Genomic DNA, 17,293 nt, shown 5'->3' on the forward strand with positions numbered 1-17,293 from the left:
ACAAACTTTAAATCAGATTATTTTCTCTAAAAATAAAACTTTCTTGAATAGAATGTATGATGTGGTCCCAGTATTACAATAACTTTAAATGTTTGGACTTCAAAGGAGCATAAAGTCCCTATAGTGCCAAATAAGCCGTTGGTTTGCCTATAGACCCGTTCAAATGAATGCGTATAATATATGGTTTTAAGGTGGTAAGCAGAGGTACCTACTCGTAACAGTAGCACCTTTTTAATAATAAAATATTTCATGTTCAATATACCTATGATAAGATAAATTTAAAACTGAATTTTACTCGAATAAGTCCCGACGTTGTGAATTGATAATCATGAACAATTTAATGAATATGTATTGTATTTTGGCTGTGCTAAATGTAAGTTTAAATATAATCTTTAATTGCACATTCTAGAACATGCTTGCTACTTGTATTTGCAATATTCATTAAGTGCAATATGCTTCAAAGCACCCACTTAAGATGGATAATAAAAATACAGACATCTATTAAAAGCATAGTTTGCTGAACGAGTTTATGACAAACCACGAGGGAGTAAAAAGGTTAAATAAAACAAATTACCCTTTTACGGGCGAAACTCAGTTTGTCTTTGGGCTCATAAAATTAAAACGTAGAATCTGCTTAAACCGAGTGTGTGCGAGTGTGTTTTAGTTTAGTTGAAGCGTTTATAGTGAAAGTTTACCGTGGCATTAAAAAGTGATGTGATTTAATCATAGATAACCGTTATGTCGCGGTTGCTCTTATTGAGCGAATTCGCGAATTTTTACTATCAATAGCTTGCCAGAATATAATATGTACTTACCTATATAGGTAAAGTCCAGTTTCTGGTCACTTTCGTGTAGACAAAAGTGACCATAAACTAGCCACTGGCCAATGATACGTTTAATAAAAATAGATAAAACACGCCTTCTCGACAATAGTAAATCCTTCCAACGTTAAATAAACATTTTTTTTAGAATAAATACAAATGAATTCTCTTCGAAGCAATAAACTAAAGGAATGTCAAGATATTTCAGAAACTTAGGACCGAGCCGAACTTGATATCGACTTATTTACTTACTTCTAGGACTTATTTACTCCTTTCCCATTGCAACAATCATTGATATGCTTGGGGTGGATTGATCCCTGCCAGAAATGTAGGTACTTACCTTATATTAATTCTGATATAAATAATGTACCTTCTGGCGCCTAAAAGTAAAGCGAAAGTTACAGTTAGTAAATTGTGTAAAAGTTCATCACAAATTAGAAAAGTACAATCCCACCAAAAACATTTTCATGTAAAATGTTTCCAAGACGAAACCATAAGGCTCGCACTGACAAAAAGTTATCAGATCTCTTGTAGAGCCAAGCTTCTAACTCTACAAGCCCTAACTTCACAAACTCTACACCTTAGTCAAAATATGTGGCTTGACCGTTGCGCTACTGTCACATGGACGTAAGGTGAAAAATGTATTCACTATTCATTATTTTTTTATAATACAATAGTTCTTGGAGTAACGAAACGGCCAAGTCACATATTTTGACTAAGGTGTAGAGTTTGTGAAGTTAGGGCTTGTAGAGTTAGAAGCTTGGCTCTACAAGAGATCTGATAACTTTTTGTCAGTGCGAGCCTTATGGTTTCGTCTTGGCAACATTTTACATGAAAATGTTTTTGGTGGGATTTCACTTCTTTTTCTAAATTGCTTCCATCCCCTAATTTAAAGGGTTGCGCGTGTGATTTAAGGTACCATTAAAAATCCTGAAATACGTACCTCGGGGCATCTTTTATACAATCTGCTTTTTACTGATTCCCCATACAAACTTCAACCCTCCTTTTCCCCTAACGCCCTTTTCCACCCCCTTTTCACCCTTACGAAGTGATTTTGGAGTTGAAAAACATATTAAACACATTACAAAAACTATCTACATACCAAATTTCAACTAAATCGGTTCAGCGGTTATTGATTTCCCATACAAAATTCCACCCCCCTTTTCCCCCCCTTAGGGGCAAAAAATATCAAGTTTTTGAATTATTTTGTTGTTTGTGTACTAATACTATCTTACATGCCAAATTTCAGCTTCCTAGGACTTCAGGAAGTACCCTAGAGGTTTTGATGATCAACAGTGAGTGAGTGAGTCAGTGACGAAATTGGGGTTTTTTAGATATGAATAAAATCTTAAGTATAAGAGCTATGCAATTGAAATTTTTTATGTTTAATAAGTCCACTATTGACATCATATCCCGAGAATTTTGTTTATCTGGTATAATCCAAACCCAAGTTATGAGGGTTCAAAAAAACGACGAAGCGCTTCGAGAAAAGGTAGGTAGTGCCCTTGCGCTTCGCTTTGCTCGTCTTGGCGGGGGCACTACCGTGCCCCCAGATTTATAAAAGATATAAAATTATTTATTAAAGATTATGTTCATTTTTTTTAGGGTTCCGTACCCAAAGGGTAAAAACGGGACCCTATTACTAAGACTCCGCTGTCCGTCCGTCCGTTCGTCCGTCCGTCTGTCACCAGGCTGTATCTCACGAACCGTGATAGCTAGATAGTTGAAATTTTCACAGATGATGTATTTCTGTTGCCGCTATAACAACAAATACTAAAAACAGAATAAAATAAAGATTTAAGTGGGTCTCCCATACAACAAACGTGATTTTTGACCGAAGTTAAGCAACGTCGGGCGGGGTCAGTACTTGGATGGGTGACCGTTTTTTTGCTTGTTTTGCTCTATTTTTTGTTGATGGTGCGGAACTCTCCGTGCGCGAGTCCGACTCGCACTTGGCCGATTTTTTTACAAAACAGCATACTCATACCTATACCTTACACTACCATACTGCGAGCATTTGCTTGTTGGTAAGCGCTAAAGCGCTAGACCTAAAACTAATTATCTCCTCCTTTGTAAGTCTCAGGGTACTTAATTTTGAATATTTTGAAATTCTATTTTTAAAGGACATCACTTAGTAGGTACATAGGATATATTCGTGCAAATTCGTAGATAGTACGGATTTCCTAAGTTGACAATTTGACTAAGCATAAGTGACAAATAAATACTGGTGTCGACACTGCACGTCACGTCCACAGGTACTCTCTCAATTAAGTTGGAATCCTTTGTCCGTTTGTGTTTCTGTCAATTGCATTTGAGCTATTCATTACTATTCATGTGAATTCTGTGCAGTGCTTGCTTTACAATTGTTGATGTAAGTAGGAAATTAAAATCTATTATCTAGTTAAAGCACAAAATAAATAATAGTACTAAGTACAGAAGTCTCACTCTCTAACAAAACGCGTCTGTTACGATCAGCACAGATATGGCCGCTAGGTGGCGACAGCGCCACTCGCGGCTTATGGCTTTCCCCAAAATTGGGGCGGAAGCAAAGCGACGAAATCCCGGAGTGAGCCACGCCTGGTTAAAGTCAATTTAAGCTGAATAAATTTAATGATAACTCAAAATCCATAAGTTGGGAAGTATGATAAAATAGAAGTAGAAGAACCACAGTAATGACCTAAGGTGCACTCAGTCTCCTAACTCTTTTAAGAGACTACTTAAACTCCATTTCTTATCTCTTCCTTTAATACTTTTATCTGGTAACTTTTTCTCTATGGCTGGCACTGCCATATTATATTATATATGTATTTATTTATGTATGTATAATGTATATATAAGTATGTGTATGTATTGTATATGTATTTTTATTTTGTTTATTTTTATTTGCATGGTAATTTGTCTGTTTTCGATGTATTTAGTGATAGGTTTCTTTCATTGCATTTGCAACACCTATATGTAAATTTATTAATTTCCGCTACTCAAAGGTTGTCTGGGAGAGATCGCTTTTTAGCGATAAGACCGCCTGTTGTTTACCTCTGCTTATATTTCTGTTTTATTTGTATTGTCTTCTTTTATTGAGGTGTGCAATAAAGAGTATTTGTATTGTATTGTATTGTAATGTCAGTAATCATACCTGGACCTCTGATCAGTCAAAAAATGTCGCCATCAGGCTTTTGCAATGATCTTCGTAACAGATTGAAACTATGTCGATCGAAATTCAGCCCAAAATGTCGTGAATGAACTGTTGTAAATATATTTAAATATTACCAAGAAGGCTTGATTGCATCTCTATAGATGAATAGACTGTGCCAATCAGCTATCATAATTTTTTAACTGTAACATTTATTTGATGTAATTTAGTTCATAAGTTATTTATTTGTCTTTTTACTGTTTTAACACCGAAACTGATATAGATTTGTAGCAAGATGTACATATTTATTGGTATTACCGATATAAAGTCCAAAAAGTAGGTATTTACGAAACTGAAACCTACAAAGTAAACCGTCATACTTAAGAACGCGACATTACGAGTACGTTTTGTTCTTGGTGGAGAGAAATTGTATATTTTCTAGCTAACATTTATGCCGGCAGATGGCGACAGGGGTTACAAACAACACTCACGACATTGAATAGTTTGAAAATTAATGCTTTTTCACGCTGCTGCCGCACATTTGCCGATTTGTTTTGCATTTGTAAAGTGAGGAAAAATAAATACATTAAAGTGATTCTTTTGACACCGTATTTTGTCCACAGATACATATTCTCCCTGGCGCTAGCAGACCTGCTAGTGATCCTAATCTGCGTGCCATTCGTCTCCATCATCTACACGCTGGAGTCGTGGCCGTGGGGCGCGCTCATCTGCCGCATTTCTGAGGCAGCTAAGGATGTCAGCATCGGTGTGTCGGTGTTCACTCTGACAGCACTATCAGCGGAGCGCTACTGCGCTATCGTCAACCCTTTTAGGAAATTACAGGTGCGTTGTACCATGGTATGATTGTAGCCTATTTCCTAACGGCATAGGTTTATTTTGCAAGTTTAAATCCCCTGATTGACCCGAGACTTATTTAGATTATCTAAATCTGTACTTACCCTTACCCTCGAGTTTACGTAGACGCTAACGACTATGGTTGCGGTAAACCACGTTAGGGTACTGACCGGGTTCTAACACTTGACCTTCCGGCTTCAGTAACGTTAGAAACTATTTGAAAATAGGCTAAATGGTGTTTTGTTGATGTGTGTGAGTTTCAAGAATAAAGCTGCTATAACCGAGCAGCTTATACATAATTCATATGGGTCCATATTTGTTATGGGACCTATATAATAGGCCATACCTACTCTAGGTCATGTAAATTGCACGTGTTTGTACAGTCAGCAGCGGAAGTTGCTAAGCGGGCCAGGCGTTCAAAATTATCTTGACGCTACTTTATTGTTAAGACAATAAGAGCGTGTCAAAGTGATTTTGAACACATCGCCCGCTTAGCAACTTCTGCTGCTGACTGTATCTCATTTAAAATAAAAGGAGTAAAATGGATATTTTGCTCGCATAACCAGAGCGAGAAACGTTCGCATAGTTTCACTACCATTGCAAACGCGGATGCAGCTATTTTTAGAAGAGGTAAACGTGTTAAATATGTTTATATAATGATAATATAAGTTATAATGATTTATTTTGTTATTGTATTATTCGATTCTGAGTAAATATATGAGTACTAAGTAGGTATGTTCGGCGTCAATTCATATCTGTAAACGGTAGGAGTAATTAAGTCAACAACATGTTTGATATAAAAAGCATGAAGCCTATACCTATTCGTATTAGTCGCAAACTCAAATCGTTATGTTTGCATTTGCAACAAGTGGGTAAGCATATTAAAGACACTTTTAATATGTCTACAAGATAAAGTAAACTTTGTTTCTGCAAAGCTTCTGAAAGCTTCTCAAAAGCTTATGACTGTGATGAATAAATAAAGTTGATTCAGTATCTTGAAAGTATACTTAGTTTCAACTTACGAACTTGATACCATTTTTATTTGTACTTATTATCTTCATTATACTTTATTTTATTTGCGACCTGTCTTACTAGAGCAAATACTAGAGTATTTTCAAACTAACTCTCTCGGCACAGACTTTGCACTGACAGAGTGGAAGTGCTTACAGAAGTTATTCCTTCCTATGATCATATTATGCGTAGGGGAGGTAGAGGACCATTGGGCAGTCGGGAGGCTCAGGTACCCCCTTGTAAATCAGGACAATTTACCCCCCTATACCCCGGCTTGTAGGGCTAAGATGGTCGGTTTTTTATCATCTGTCATCATGCCTGTCACTTTCTAACAATTATACGTGTAAGTGCGAAAGTGACGCATGACATGACAAGTAATAAAAATGCTACCATATGATACCACCGCTGACGGGAGCAATTTTTGTCTGAGGTTCAAATAGTACAATGGCGAAATAAATTTTATCTAATACACCGATGTCGATAAAATTATGCCGTATTAGACAACTGTTATGTTTAATATTAAAATCGGCTTAACAAATAAATTTGAAATAATATGAATTATTTAATGAGTTAATATGTAGGTGATTTTTAATTATGTTAGGGTTTAGAATAACTCAGAGCCAATATCCGATGTCCGATATTTGCAGTTGCGAGAAGAGTATGTACATGAAAAAGACAAATGCGTAATGAAAAAGCTAACGGTCTAAGTGAACATTGTTTAGTTCAAAAAGGAGTCACATTCGTTATTAAGATTTAAAAAAAAACTGCTTAATACCGATATCGATAACATTTGAGTCGAATGCGAATGGTGTATTTTTACCCCCTTCAAACCGGGTCATAGACAGAATAGGAAAAAAAATAGCATATATTTTGTCGAGCACGACTGTGGCTCGGTACGGAGCCAACATAAAAACGCTTAAATACTTATCCCGAGACTATAAAAATGGCGGCATAATATAACCTTCATAAGGGTACCCATAATGGTCCAGAGCACTTAATGACACGCTCAAAGGTTGCTCGGTCTGATACTCATCTCAAGTGTCACCGTCGTGAAAACTATTCATACGGAAAATAGCGATATTGCATGACTTTATATCTAACCCAAGAGACTCTAGGCCATCAGAAGCAAAGCGAACTGGAACGGAGTACCTACTTATTCTGATTCTAACGATATTTTCTGCTACTGGCTCCTATTGGTTACTTTACTTGCTTTAACGGAATATTATTAATTATAGCACTTTAGAAATAAATTTTGTAAATTACACATCCTTTTACAGTTACTTTTATCTTGGAATTTGTATACAGCGACATATGGACGTATAAATATAACCAATAATAGATTGGAAAAATTCCTGGCCAGTACCTACTCCATCAAATATAAAAGATTTCCTTTCTGTAGTTCACATACAACACATTAGTTGCTAGCTGAAGGATTTTATTAATTAGGTAACTATCTACCGTTTTTTGTATAAATATGATGTGTAAATTTCATAACAATAGGTGCTCATAATAGCAACGAACATTGTCACCTACTTACCAAACCTACTTTATTTACTGGCCTACTAGTAACGATAATATTTATAGACTCCAGGAGCAATAAACCAGGTCACGTTATATGGAAATTTCCATTCAATGTCATCCAACTATCATAAGCAACAACTTAATTCCGCTCTATCCTATTGTTGCAGCTCCGGAAGCTACCACTGGTCTGCGCAACCTTCATATGGGCAGCAGCGCTCATATTTGCCACGCCCGCCGCAGTGTTCTCCAACACGGTCACGGTGCCAATCCACAACAACATGTCCATCGTGTACTGCACGCCCTATCCTCCTGGGTGGATGAACTATCACAAGTATGAACTATTACAGCTTTATAACTCACATGTCAAGTGTTTGGATGTATTTGTCAAACGATCCTGGATTTTAAACGGTGGCGATCGATCAAATTTAATGTGAGGACATCTATATGTCGGAGGCAGATCGTAAAATCGGCCATATCGAGATATTCCTAGGCATACCATGAAACGCCGCCATTTCATGATCTGACTAGCGACTACCAGCCATATCGTTCAAACATCAACGTTTGACGATTTGCCTAGCGACGTTTAGACATATCAAATAAGTAGGGTGTGATATTCCTAGGCATATCATAAAACGCCGGCATTTGCCTAGCGACGACAAGCCATATCGTGCAAACCTCAAGGGGTGATATTCCTAGGCAGATCATGAAACGCCGGTATTTCATGATCTGCCTAGCGACGACCAGCCATATCGTGCAAACCTCAAGGGGATATTCCTAGGCAGATCATGAAACGCCGGCATTTCATGATCTGCCTAGGGACCACCAGCCATATCGTGCAAACCTCAAGGGGTGATATTCCTAGGCGGATCATGAAACGCCGGCATTTCATGATCTGCCTAGCGCGACCATCAGCCATATCGTGCAAACCTCAATGGGTGATATTCCTAGGCAGATCATGAAACGCCGGCATTTCATGATCTGCCTAGCGACCACCAGCCATATCGAGCAAACCTCAAGGCTCAAAAGGAACATAAACTTGTATTAAAAGGTACGATCTGGCAACACTGGACTCGGACGCAGCGCCATATAGAATGCAGCGCCACCAGTGGCAAAAAATGCAATTATTTTACGATGCGATCGGTATGAATGAAGCTAGGAATTCGACGAATACATTGCTCCCATCGATCTGCCGAATCTTTTATAAGACAGATCGTGATATGCCTGAGTTAATTTTAGTCAGATCATGAAATGGCGGCGTTTCATGATATGCCTAGGAATATCTCATCAATTATTTTACGATGCGCCCGGTATGAAGCTAGGAATATCAACGAATACATTGGTCTGACCGATCTGCCGCCTCTTTTATAAGGCAGATCGTGATACGCCTGGGTTAATCTTAGTCAGATCATGAAATGGCGGCGTTTCATGATATGCCTAGGAATATCTCGATATGCCCGATTTTACGATCTGCCGCCGACATATACAATAGCCTACATGACTAATTTTCATTTATGGTATCAATCGATCGGTTTTGTTTTTAGGATCAAATGTCTATATGGGACCCATTGCATTAAAGTAACACAAAAGTCAGAAATTGTAGTCAATGGCCGACAGTCGCACTTCACTCGCGAAACGCCCTAAACAAAACGAGAAGGAAACGTGACGTCAAGGTCTCTGGGAGCCCATCTTGTAGTATGGACAAAACAAGAAAATTGCGTTTTTGTCGGTGAAATATTGCGTTTATGTATATAATTGCTATACAATATTTTTTTGGATGAAATTTAAGGAATCGAATGGTACCCTTACTTTTATCGTTTTTGAAAGTTAAAAAAAAAAATTAAATTTTGAAATTTTTAAGTCCTGTATTTTTGTTAATTTTCAATATTTTATTTTAATATCCACATTATTGTGATAATTTGCTCGTTTGCTATCTATTTTAATAGATTTTGTTATAAAATTCAACATGTGTCATCATCCCTATTGACATAGGTATCCTTATCGTATATAATGAGCAAGTTCAAAAAACGAACTTCGAAGTCAGTAATCATTAAGCAAGTCACAGAAACATTTCTACTGAGCTATGGAAAATTCTACTATTTAGTAGATAATGACAACAGCCGACTGAAAGTAAGATAAGATAAGATAAAAGATAGTTTATTCAAGTAGGCATAATTACAATGCGCTTATAAATGTCAAATAAAGCTAGGTAGACCGGCTCCAACCCTACACCTCTGCCCCGAGAAGATTTAAATCCCCCCTCAATTGGAGAAGGGTATCCCAATATGGGACCGGCAACAAACTCGGCGGGACACATCTTTTCAAAAAAAAATACATCTTATAATTAACATGCATTACGAGAAGATAAGGAAAAAAAAGGAAAGGAAGGAAAGGAAAGGAATAAAAAATTCGGCCAAGCAACATTTCTAACGTCAACAGCCAGCCTATTATGGATAGCTTTATCCATCTTTATCCACGTGATAAAATAACTGTCACTGTTTAACACCGTGGGAAAGAAAGTGACGGACACCGTTTTATCACGCTGTCACGTAGACAAGAACGACCATCATATCCGTACTGCAAACCCAATTCCCATAGGTAAAGATTACAAATAGATTTATAGAACTTGCTCATTTTTTTATGTTGTCAATATTACTTATCTTGTTTTTGTGATGTTAATATAACTGCATGAATCAAACATCACGAGAAAATGAGAATGCGCCATCATATTAAAATTTTATAATTTTAGATTAACCGGGTATGCAATCCGTGACAATGAGTGAACACCGGACAAAATGCGACTTTATAACAGTTCAGCGAAACTGCATTTTAAAATAACTGTTAATTTAAAATGCAGTTTGATCAAATTTTTTAACCAAATTTGAAACTTACGCCATGGATCGAAGGTTTAATTTGGAATGCACAAGTGTTCATCTGGTTTTGAGTTTGCAAATTTTGTTTAGATGCGCTGTTGAAATTACCTTCATAAAAGTTAGATAACATTGTGTCACAGTACATTCTACCATACCTCTCTTAGGTATTTGCTTAATATTGTTTGCAACAAATAATAGTACGGGTAATAAAGAATTGAGTTTTTAGGGTTCCGTAGCCAAATGGCAAAAAACGGAACCCTTATAGATTCGTCATGTCTGTCTGTCTGTCTGTCTGTCCGTCTGTCTGTCCGTCCGTATGTCACAGCCACTTTTCTCCGAAACTATAAGAACTATACTGTTGAAACTTGGTAAGTAGATGTATTCTGTGAACCGCATTAAGATTTTCACACAAAAATAGAAAAAAAACAATAAATTTTTGGGGTTCCCCATACTTCGAACTGAAACTCAAAAAATTTTTTTTCATCAAACCCATACGTGTGGGGTATCTATGGATAGGTCTTCAAAAATGATATTGAGGTTTCTAATATCATTTTTTTCTAAACTGAATAGTTTGCGCGAGAGACACTTCCAAAGTGGTAAAATGTGTGTCCCCCCCCCCCCCTGTAACTTCTAAAATAAGAGAATGATAATACTAAAAAAAATATATGATGTACATTACCATGTAAACTTCCACCGAAAATTGGTTTGAACGAGATCTAGTAAGTAGTTTTTTTTTATACATCATAAATCGCCTAAATACGGAACCCTTCATGGGCGAGTCCGACTCGCACTTGGCCGCTTTTTTAAGGTTGGTATACTGGCATACAGACGAACTTGGGTATATGGTACTGTAGTGGAACTGTTTCAAAAATTGTGGTTTAAATAAAAAAAAAATATTAAATATTTTTTTATTAAAATTAATTATTAATTAAATTAAATTATTAAATTAATTAATTAATTAATCAATTTATTTATTAAATTAATTAATTATTTTTAAATTAATATCTTTTAAAATATTTTTTAGCAAGATAGAAAATCCCTAACAAACGTGAACTCTCTGTAACATAGTTTAGTACCATTTCAATTATAAATATTTTTAAGGCACTTCATTTAGATCCCATAAGTACTTATTATATCTCATCATGCGGTATGTTGTTAAGCGGTGGTCAAAAGGTACAAAATAAAGGGACGGGAAAAAATACAGTGATAAAAAAATTGATATTGCCAGTTATTATTTTGTACCTATCTCTTTGAAAGGTTCAGTGACAAATAAGTGTGCTCTCCTGGCTTGTGCAAATATGATGGAAATTGAGCAATCTGTCATTGATCCCTTGGCTTTTTGTGTCATATTGAATTTTTTATATTGACGCTCTCTGTTCGTGACATTCTTTCGTCTCGCTTACCTATAAATCACTGAACGAAATAAGTTAGTGGTGCGAAATTCTATAAATACATTACGTGCATGAATAGACTGCTTAAAAACTTCAGTCCTCGGTAGATAAGAAAAACCGGCCAAGTGCGAGTCGGACTCACGCACATAGGGTTCCGCACCATCAACAAAAAATAGAGCAAAACAAGCAAAAAAAAAAACAAGCAAAAAACGGTCACCCATCCAAGTACTGACCCCGCCCGACGTTGCTTAACTTCGGTCAAAAATCACGTTTGTTGTATGGGAGCCCCACTTAAATCTTTATTTTATTCTGTTTTTAGTATTTGTTGTTATAGCGGCAACAGAAATACATCATCTGTGAAAATTTCAACTGTCTAGCTATCACGGTTCGTGACGTAGCCTGGTGACAGACGGACGGACGGACGGACAGCGGAGTCTTAGTAATAGGGTCCCGTTTTTACCCTTTGGGTACGGAACCCTAAAAACACTCAACTTACTTTTATTTTATATCATTACCGCAAGTCTAAAAGGCGGAAATTTTTAAAAAATTTAGTCGTGAAGGTTAATGACCCATAAAATGAATTTTGCGCCTTTTATAGAAATGGGAATGTTTAATCTGTGGGTGACGATGGGCCCTGTGGGCCACATTAATGAATTATTAATTATTATTATCTGACAGATGTCAAATAGTATGAAGATTTTCACATGAACCTTAAAGTTTTTCCACTGTCGTATAATAAAAGGATATAAGTATTCTACATATGATCATTCCTGACACAAAATTCACTTTTATAAATTCATTTTCTGATATTTTTAAACAGGATTACCAGCTCTTACCAGGAGATTTCATTACATTTTTGAAACATTATTTTGTGTTGACTTATGGAAATAAACTTCGGGACGTTATTTCTCTTCTATAGTTCGTTTTTTTTTTAGCATTAGAAAGAAGGTAAGGTATCTAGACATGTCTTTTACTTAATTGAAAAATCAGTGACTTATAGGTACTTATGAGAGCAGAAGAATATAAATGATCGTATTAGATTCATAATTGTTACATAATTGCCGTGACTTATTTTTAAAACATGTTTTTCAATTAAAAGACACATCAAGATTGTTTACCTTTTTTCTAATACTAAAAAAACGAACTATAGGGTCGAAAGAGCTCGTAGTTTAGATTAGAAAAAGCATAAAATTTACAACGCAGCCAGTGTGATGTGATGTGCACCCGGTACGATTCGCGGAGGTTATTTGGTTAGTTTATTTGTAATATATTAAGTAATTTAGATATTTTAAGTAATTTTTTAAAGGAATGTATTATTAACGAGTTGAATAAATTATCTATATATTTACAGAAATTACACAATGAAAAATATGGCATCAGAAAAAAAGGTCATCTGATGCGTATGCATTTTCCCTCGCCATGCGTGGTCGTCGCTTTTATCCCCACGCACTTCGCACATAGCCAATATAAGTGCACCTACTTAACACTGCAGTGGTACACGAGCGTGAATGTATCTAGCTAATCCTCCACTTGTCCGTATCCGAGAGCCTGAGATTGATTCACCGCCATTGTACTAGGATCAGTCAATTTCACGCTGTTAGCCCGCGAATACCGTTACGACTAGCGTTATAGTTAGCTGGGCTTGATTAAATTGCAGTTTTGATGCTTCAGAAGAGATTATGTCATAGATTTGTATTTCATGGGTTTCGATTGTTTCCCAAATAGTTTTAAGCCATAATGTATTGTTTGCCCGCATTTTTGTTAGTCATAATTCATTTGGTTCAGAAACGCGTCACTTTTCAGGGTTGCCATAAAACAAACCTAACCTAACCTATCTACAGTGTGTAAATCCAATACGGGCGAATATTTAAACGGTGGTTAGCATAGGACCTAAAAAGTATATTGAGATAGATTTTACTTAGAAATGCATTGAAAATTATAACCATACAAAATAATACGGCCCGCAATGTAATACACCACACACGTTACGGGATACGAACTTTTTAAAGTAACTGTCAACGCTTGTTGGCAGTTACTATGAAAAGCTCGTATCTCGTAATGTCATTATCATCTTGTTTCTTAATGTTTACAGTACATTGCTGCTCGGTACATGTGGGAAAAATTAATCACGGGGTCATAATTAAGTGTAACTTAAAAAAAGCGGCCAAGTGCGAGTCGGACTCGCCCATGAAGGGTTCCGTATTTAGGCGATTTATGACGTATAAAAAAAAACTACTTACTAGATCTCGTTCAAACCAATTTTCGGTGGAAGTTTACATGGTAATGTACATCATATATTTTTTTTAGTTTTATCATTCTCTTATTTTAGAAGTTACAGGGGGGACACACACATTTTACCACTTTGGAAGTGTCTCTCGCGCAAACTATTCAGTTTAGAAAAAAATGATATTAGAAACCTCAATATCATTTTTGAAGACCTATCCATAGATATCCCACACGTATGGGTTTAATGAAAAAAAAATTTTTGAGTTTCAGTTCGAAGTATGGGGAACCCCAAAAATTTATTGTTTTTTTTCTATTTTTGTGTGAAAATCTTAATGCGGTTCACAGAATACATCTACTTACCAAGTTTCAACAGTATAGTTCTTATAGTTTCGGAGAAAAGTGGCTGTGACATACGGACGGACAGACAGACGGACAGACGGACAGACGGACAGACAGACAGACAGACAGACATGACGAATCTATAAGGGTTCCGTTTTTTGCCATTTGGCTACGGAACCCTAAAAACATCTTAATTAATGATAAGACGGGTAAATTCTATATCTGGTTTAATTTATTGCCCGTATTTGACTTACACACTGTATAGGATAGGGAAAATTCTGAAATTTATCCGTTAAGGTTTCAGTTTTATGACTAATAATAATATGACAAACAATACATTAAGTATGACTTAAAACTTTATATGGGAAACAACGGGACCCCGTATTTCACAGCACCAGCAAAGAGGTTAATTTGACTTGTCACAATGATTGGTCAGAATACTGGAGTACTTAAATAATTAGGTCATGCATCACATGCATGTCAATTAAGTTCGCGTCTCTTCTGTGGTAATTATCTGATTAAACCCTTATTCGCATTAAGGTACTCCTTTTCCATTAACATTGTATGATTAATTATAACTTTATCAACTTAATATATGTACACAAAGCTATTAACTATTGTCTAGAGGTGTGCCTACATTTGTTTAAATAATGTATGGCCGAATTAATGTTATTCAATTACGAGAAATGAGTAATGGAAATATATTTCTACGGCAAATACAGATATGTATTATATAAACGTTAAACTACCTCTCTAAACTTACTCTAAGGATTTATTATAAAAGCGAGCAGCTTATATAAATCCAAAACTTATGGTACGGCTCTTTTATAAAAGTTTAAGTTTCAGCATTAAGCACGAATGGCTGACTATTTCTCTAGAATAATTCTACTATTCTCTAAGACTCTAGTCCTATCGTGTGATAAAGTTTAGCATAAGAACAAAATGTGACGTCTGTAAAGTTTAGTCAAAGGTACGCAAGTATTTATGCTAAATACTTTGAACTTTATGAGTGTTTTAAAATGAAGTGTGTGTACGTGTACAACTGTACAGTTAGCATCAAAAGTAGTGGATCAAACTACATTTCTATCATTCTCTAATTACTTAACAAAAAGAGTTTATGTCTCTATTGCCTCTACAACTACATGTAACGCAATTACACTGAAATAGACCCCTTAGACCACGAACTGTAGAGAATTATTTCTATTTGTAAAAATATTCCAGAGTGCCATAATCCTTTGCGCACTGTTTGCGCATCCTTAGGGCCCGGCCACATGTCAGCGGTGCGGCGCCGCCGCCGCCGCGCGTTGCGGCACCGCAGAAATCTGCGGCGCCGCAAACCGCTCTGCGGCGACGCCCGCCGCAACGCAAAATTTTGCGGTGCCGCGCTGCGGCGCCGCAAAGCGGTGCGCGGCGCCGCGCGCGGTGCCGCAAAGCGGTGAGTTTCGCCGCGCGCGGTGCCGCCGAGCGGCGTGCGGCGCCGCAGATTTCTGCGGTGCCGCGCCGGTATTTTCTTTTGAAATTATTTGCATCTTCATTCATTATACGAAGATATGGGTTCACCCAAAATTTTCTTTTCAATTGTTTTTTTATTTCTGCGCCTTTTTAATAGCGCTGGCAGTACACCGAGAAATTCAGTAAAATGCTGCAAATGATGTTAAAGGTATGAAAATCGGTACGATTGATCTTTAGGACATTTGAAACAATTTGACCCGAAGCACCATTAAATAAAAAAAGCGGCCAAGTGCGAGTCGGACTCGCCCATGAAGGGTTCCGTATTTAGGCGATTTATGACGTATAAAAAAAAACTACTTACTAGATCTCGCTCAAACCAATTTTCGGTGGAAGTTTACATGGTAATCTACATCATATATTTTTTTTAGTTTTATCATTCTCTTATTTTAGAAGTTACAGAGGGGGGGACACACATTTTACCACTTTGGAAGTGTCTCTCGCGCAAACTATTCAGTTTAGAAAAAAATGATATTAGAAACCTCAATATGATTTTTGAAGACCTATCCATAGATACCCCACACGTATGGCTTTGATGAAAAAAATTTTTTTGAGTTTCAGTTCGAAGTATGGGGAACCCCAAAAATTTATTGTTTTTTTTCTATTTTTGTGTGAAAATCTTAATGCGGTTCACAGAATACATCTACTTACCAAGTTTCAACAGTATAGTTCTTATAGTTTCGGAGAAAAGTGGCTGTGACATACGGACGGACAGACAGACGGACAGACGGACAGACGGACAGACGGACAGACAGACAGACAGACAGACAGACAGACATGACGAATCTATAAGGGTTCCGTTTTTTGCCATTTGGCTACGGAACCCTAAAAACGAGATGAGTTATCTTTTTTTGTATGGAATTTGAAAAAACTGTTTTGAAACCTATCGTGTGTGGTATTAAACGAAAGGGCTTTCTGAGCCGATTCCAAAAATATCATATCATTACATTTCAGTCATTTTTTTTAATTATGATAAAAATAATTTTCAAAACATAACAAGTTTGGGCTTCTCCAGATACAATACCGTTCAATATGTTTTTGTAAAATATACCTCAAATTATACCTAATATCCTCATATCTAACCCTAAGAAAGCAATTTTGAAAATAATTACATGAAATATGTTTTTTTTTTTTTAATTTTCAATTATACAAAGTGTGATCTATGAATCTCTCAATTAAATATTTAAATAGAAAGCATAAAATTAATATAAGTATAACGGTTTTTCCAAAAAGTCACTTATATCTCGGAATCTATAAGTCGTAGTAAAAATTATCTATGTAAGAATTAACTGAAAAAACTCACCTTTTACTAAGTGCATTGCTGCCAATTTTGTAAATTGGCAGCAATGCACTTAGTACTCATCTGTCAGAGATGGCAATTAAAATTAGGTTGGCAACAATGTATTTCATACAATATTTTTTAAGTGGTGATTACACGAAGTATCGTAAAAGTACCAAAAAGATACTGCGTGTATGCACAAATACTTTTTTGGGGAATAGACTAAAGACTTGTCTTGACAACTATAACATAGGGGTTTAAAGGTGTGTGTACGACCTTTTAAATGACAAATAAAGGTACGGGAGTAGAAAAAATTAAAACAAATAGGTATACTAAATGTA

At 36.3% G+C, this 17,293-nt stretch overlaps 1 protein-coding gene across 2 annotated transcripts in view; it reads left to right on the plus strand.

Moving 5' to 3' along the window:
• Positions 1 to 17,293, plus strand: part of LOC134654125 (neuropeptide CCHamide-2 receptor-like) — a 115,413-nt gene that overhangs the window by 82,097 nt on the left and 16,023 nt on the right. For both annotated transcript variants that reach the window (XM_063509569.1, XM_063509567.1), the window contains exons 4-5: positions 4,575 to 4,794; positions 7,506 to 7,669. In XM_063509569.1, coding sequence (XP_063365639.1) covers positions 4,575 to 4,794; positions 7,506 to 7,669 — 384 coding nt within the window. The remainder of the gene's footprint in view (positions 1 to 4,574; positions 4,795 to 7,505; positions 7,670 to 17,293) is intronic.

Source organism: Cydia amplana, chromosome 14 (genome assembly GCF_948474715.1).
Source record: "Cydia amplana chromosome 14, ilCydAmpl1.1, whole genome shotgun sequence".
Taxonomy (NCBI): domain Eukaryota; kingdom Metazoa; phylum Arthropoda; class Insecta; order Lepidoptera; family Tortricidae; genus Cydia; species Cydia amplana.